The sequence below is a fragment of the Garra rufa genome, chromosome 25 (genome assembly GCF_049309525.1).
Source record: "Garra rufa chromosome 25, GarRuf1.0, whole genome shotgun sequence".
NCBI lineage: Eukaryota > Metazoa > Chordata > Actinopteri > Cypriniformes > Cyprinidae > Garra > Garra rufa.
In genome coordinates this window covers 34,621,655-34,626,229 of record NC_133385.1, presented here as the reverse complement: position 1 = coordinate 34,626,229, position 4,575 = coordinate 34,621,655, and the positions used below count along the sequence as shown (strand labels likewise).

The 4,575-nt window shown below is 35.3% G+C and overlaps 1 protein-coding gene across 1 annotated transcript in view; it reads right to left on the bottom strand.

Moving 5' to 3' along the window:
- Positions 1 to 1,039: 1,039 nt before the first annotated feature.
- Positions 1,040 to 4,575, bottom strand: part of tdrd12 (tudor domain containing 12) — a 38,471-nt gene continuing 34,935 nt past the window's right edge. The window contains exons 28-34 of the mRNA XM_073831681.1: positions 3,358 to 3,570; positions 3,119 to 3,177; positions 2,947 to 3,034; positions 2,721 to 2,834; positions 2,407 to 2,560; positions 2,198 to 2,258; positions 1,040 to 1,495 (exon numbers count right to left, since the gene is read on the bottom strand). Of these exons, the coding sequence (XP_073687782.1) occupies positions 1,422 to 1,495; positions 2,198 to 2,258; positions 2,407 to 2,560; positions 2,721 to 2,834; positions 2,947 to 3,034; positions 3,119 to 3,177; positions 3,358 to 3,570 (763 nt within the window). The 3' untranslated portion in view covers positions 1,040 to 1,421. The remainder of the gene's footprint in view (positions 1,496 to 2,197; positions 2,259 to 2,406; positions 2,561 to 2,720; positions 2,835 to 2,946; positions 3,035 to 3,118; positions 3,178 to 3,357; positions 3,571 to 4,575) is intronic.

Sequence of the window (4,575 nt, the reverse complement as noted above, 5' to 3'; positions counted from 1 at the left end):
AAGACTCGGACTCGACTCTGACTCGAATGGTTGAAGACTCGGACTCGAATGGTTGAAGACTCGGACTCGAGTGGTTAAAGACTCAGACTCGACTTGGACTCGAATGGTTAAAGACTCGGACTCGACTCGGACTCGACTCGGACTCGAATGGTTGAAGACTCGGACTCGACTCGGACTTGAATGGTTGAAGACTCGGACTCGACTTGGACTTGAATGGTTAAAGACTCAGACTCGACTCGGACTCGAATGGTTGAAGACTCGGACTCGACTTGGACTTGAATGGTTAAAGACTCAGACTCGAATGGTTAAAGACTCGGACTCGAATGTTTAAAGACTCGGACTCAACTCGGACTCGAATGGTTAAAGACTTGGACTCGAGTGGTTAAAGACTCTGACTCGACTCGGACTCGAATGGTTAAAGACTCAGACTCGACTCGGACTTGAATGGTTTAAGACTCTGACTCGACTCAGACTCTAATGGTTAAAGACTCAGACTCGAATGGTTAAAGACTCGGACTCGAATGGTTAAAGACTCGGACTCGAATGGTTAAAGACTCAGACTCGAATGGTTAAAGACTCGGACTCGAATGGTTAAAGACTCGGACTCGACTTGGACTCGAATGGTTAAAGACTTGGACACGAATGGTTAAAGACTCGGACTCGACTTAGGTGGACTCAAACCCAACACTATTATTTGTTACTGGAAATTCGCCACACAAAAACTGTAGATCAAAATCCAATAACAGACATAATAAATATAAATAAATAATATCCAAGGTGTATTTTCGGACATAATCTTAAAAAATTAGATCTGAGTGAACAATCTTTTTTTTTTTTATCTGGGGAAGATAAAGTTACTCTACTCTACAGAATCACAAATAATAATGATCACATGACCAGCTGTGCCATGATTTAAGTTAATACTAATAAATAATAATATTAATAAAACATTCATTTTCATAACTTGAACGATTTATACTTAAATGAGTGAAACTCATTGCTACTTTAAGTTCACAAACCTTGAAACTGTATGCTTGGGTATAACTTTATTGCCTCATAAAGAACATGCTTAATTATATTTTTTGTTACCCATTGTGTAGTAATTTATGAAATCTACAAAAAACGTAAATATAATTTGAAAGAGAACAAACAAAAACACTTTGCACTATATGCACTAACAATGTTGACAATCACAAAACTAGACATTTTGTTTACAAAACCAGCAAAACTCAAGAAAGCCATTTAAAAGACATGGCGTAACAACAACACAAATACTGAAATGTACTATTATTATTATTATTATTATCATCATTATTATTATTGTAATAATTGGACAATGAAATGAAACTGATGTTGAGCTAGATGGTAATTATTATAATTAATGTACTGTAGAGGAGTTTTGTATTTGGGATCCGTCCTGTTCAGTCACTGTCGCTGGCGCTCTCAGAGCTGACGTAATAGCCCTCCTCTCCCACTTCAGCCAGGAACAAGTGCCCTGATCCAAACAACAATCATATCACAATCATTGAAATGACAGAGAATGTTGTTTTAGCTTTGCTGAAAGAAAATGTTTCTCCAATGTACTCCTGTATATGCCCCCATATGCTTAACCCTAATATATACTTATAAAACATTTTTGGATTTTATGGATTAAACAGGGTTCCTACAGATAGTGTAAAATTAAATTCCAGAACTTTTAAGGACTTTTCAAGCCCTATTTTATTTTTCAAGGACTTTAATCAGAGATCTCACTTATCAAACTCTTTCAAATTCTAAAAACAAATGAATAAAAATTTACTAATAAAACAAAACGGCAAAAATAAAGAGAAGCACTTTATCCTGGAAACAAATGATTGTCCATACGTGCTTTGAGGTCCCAAACCGAATCAAATGATTTGCGATCCGTGCTCTGAAGTTCTGATCTAAAGCAAAAGACTCACAAACCTGCGCCAAAATTTGGATCTAGGCATGATTTGCAATACGTGATTTGAAGTCCCAATCTAAGTCAAACAATTTGTGATTCGCGATTTGAAGTCCCGATCTGAAACAACTGATTTGTGAAACAGGATCCGACTGGAGCGCTTCGAAACAGTGAATCATTTTACGTTTAAGTGACGTTGACATTTGAAAATGAATGGCTATTTTAATCTGATCTGGCAGAAAGTTTAAATCAATCAGATGCATATGAATTCCTCACCGTTTACTGAAGAAACATGAGTCTCACCAATGTAGTCAAATTCATAGCTGACAAATGGACTCTGTGAAAAAACAGACACAATCAGATAATGTTTAAAAACATTGATCATAAATCAAATATTCAACGCAGTAAAGCACAATTAATGTACTGTATTCAAAACCTTCTCTAGTCTAATAAATTGCCACATTTTAATAAGATGAGGAAGATGCCTTGTGTTTGAGAAGCGTTTTCCAGTCCTGTTTTTCCTTTTTCTTCAGCTTCATCACAGGCTCATTGCACCTCATTTCCCATGAGCACTCCTCTGCCATGATGTCACCAGACAGCTCGAGCTTTGCATAGTAATGCCGGTCATTCACATACCCACTAAGATTAAAATACATGGAAAAAAAAAAAAAAAATCACAAAAAATATATATGACAAACACTGTACATCAATGCACGTTCTTTGCTGCCCTGTCAAATTAAGAAAATACAGGCCTTAAACCACCCATAAGTTTCTTTTCTAGTGTGAAATGTTAACAGACCTGTAAATGACACTGTCTGAGTTGAATTCACACTTCTGCATCACTGGATTGATGAGCTTTATGCAGACCCTGACCAACTCGCCCCTCTGGAACCATTTGATCTGTGGGTGAAAACTACGAAGGAAACACTTGGTACTATTAACAAATATTAAAAATAATCACTCAGAATACCTTTACACATAGTATGGCTGAATGTGGACATTTTATAAAAATATAGATCACTCACCAAGTAGGCTGGAATGAGAAAGGGGCTTTATTGTGGAAATTCTGTGATTCTGTCTGTAATTTGTTGGTGTTTGGGGCTTCATCTTTGTCTACATAATCAATGTGGATAAAAATCAAGTGTTACTATAAATCAGAATAGCTCACTTCAAACTATTACATGTAAATAAACATGCCTTTTTCAGAGCTGGTAGGTCTGGTCTGATTCGGAGATGAGAATCCATTCAGATCAGGGCTAAAAAGGAAAAACAATGAGAAAGACGAAAACGGTGTTTTTTTTTTTTTTTTTTTTGAACTGGTTAAAAAAAATCCTGGAACAATAACTGGTTGTTTTAAATATAATATTTACATTAGATAAAAAAGACATTATAAAATACATTCAGGTGATATTTTTGAATCAGTTAAACATACTAACCTCATGATATTCATGCTTCCCTCTGAATCATCATCATCCTCATTGTGCTTCAGGTCTCCATTGCACAGGACAGCACTGTTGTTATTGGGGCTGATGAGAGTCTGGCTGAGCTCAATGGCATTATGAACACTGACTAAATCCTTCATCCTACTGGTCAGAACGTCATCTGTAACCTCAACGCTCTGCTGTGAGGATAACAAAGGGCTCTCAAACCTGTCAAACAAAAAAAAAAAAAAACAAGTGTGTGTATGAGATATGAGATAAATTGTTAAAACACTGGAAGTGTCATTTTTTTTAAAAATAATATATAAAAAAAAAAATACTGTAAAAAAAAAGAAAGAATAAAAACACATTTTACTGAAGAATTACAATACTAATATTTACATATAAGTAGTATAACAAAATAAAAGTACAAATATTAAAATGTATAAATCAATGTACTATTTGAAATAATTTAATTTTATTAAAGAATTAGTTCACTTCCAGAATGAATGTTTCCTGATAATTTACTAACCCCCACGCTTCAAAGGGCTCTACACGATTCCAGCCAAGGATTAAGGCTCTTATCTAGCAAAACAATCATTTTCTAAAAAAATATATATATATACACTTATTTTTAGGCTCTGAAATATAAAACAACTTAATTTTAGTGGTTTTAAAACAATCTTCACAAACTATAAATTGTATATACAAATGATATATACAAATGAATCTTTATTTAAGCTACAAAAGTTAATCAGCGACTAGAGAAGTCCAGCGATTGCTTTTTCTTTTGTTCTTTGATTTCCATCAGCGCGGTCTCTTTAAAATCTGATGCACATGACGCGGATCTGACATATAGGCGATTTTCTCCAAACTGTTTACGGTCATTTAAGACTTTACAACTCATTTCAGACTATGTTTACGAGATAACTCGTAAACTTCACTTCACCACGTGTCGCCATATCACACTGCTCTGACCTTATCAGCCCGTTTGTATTCAATTATTAGATTCGCTCTTGTTGCTTTTGACAGAACAGCTAATCATGATCATCTTGTCTGCAGAAAATCATTGTATTCGCTTACGTCAGAAACAGCGAATCTCTTTAAAACTGACTGTTGTTTTCACTACATTGCATTGCATATTTCATAAAAGTTTTACCCCCCAACTGGCGACTGACACTGTCACATATACTCGACAATGCCGATTGTTACTCGCATTTGGCACTTGGCGAGTGT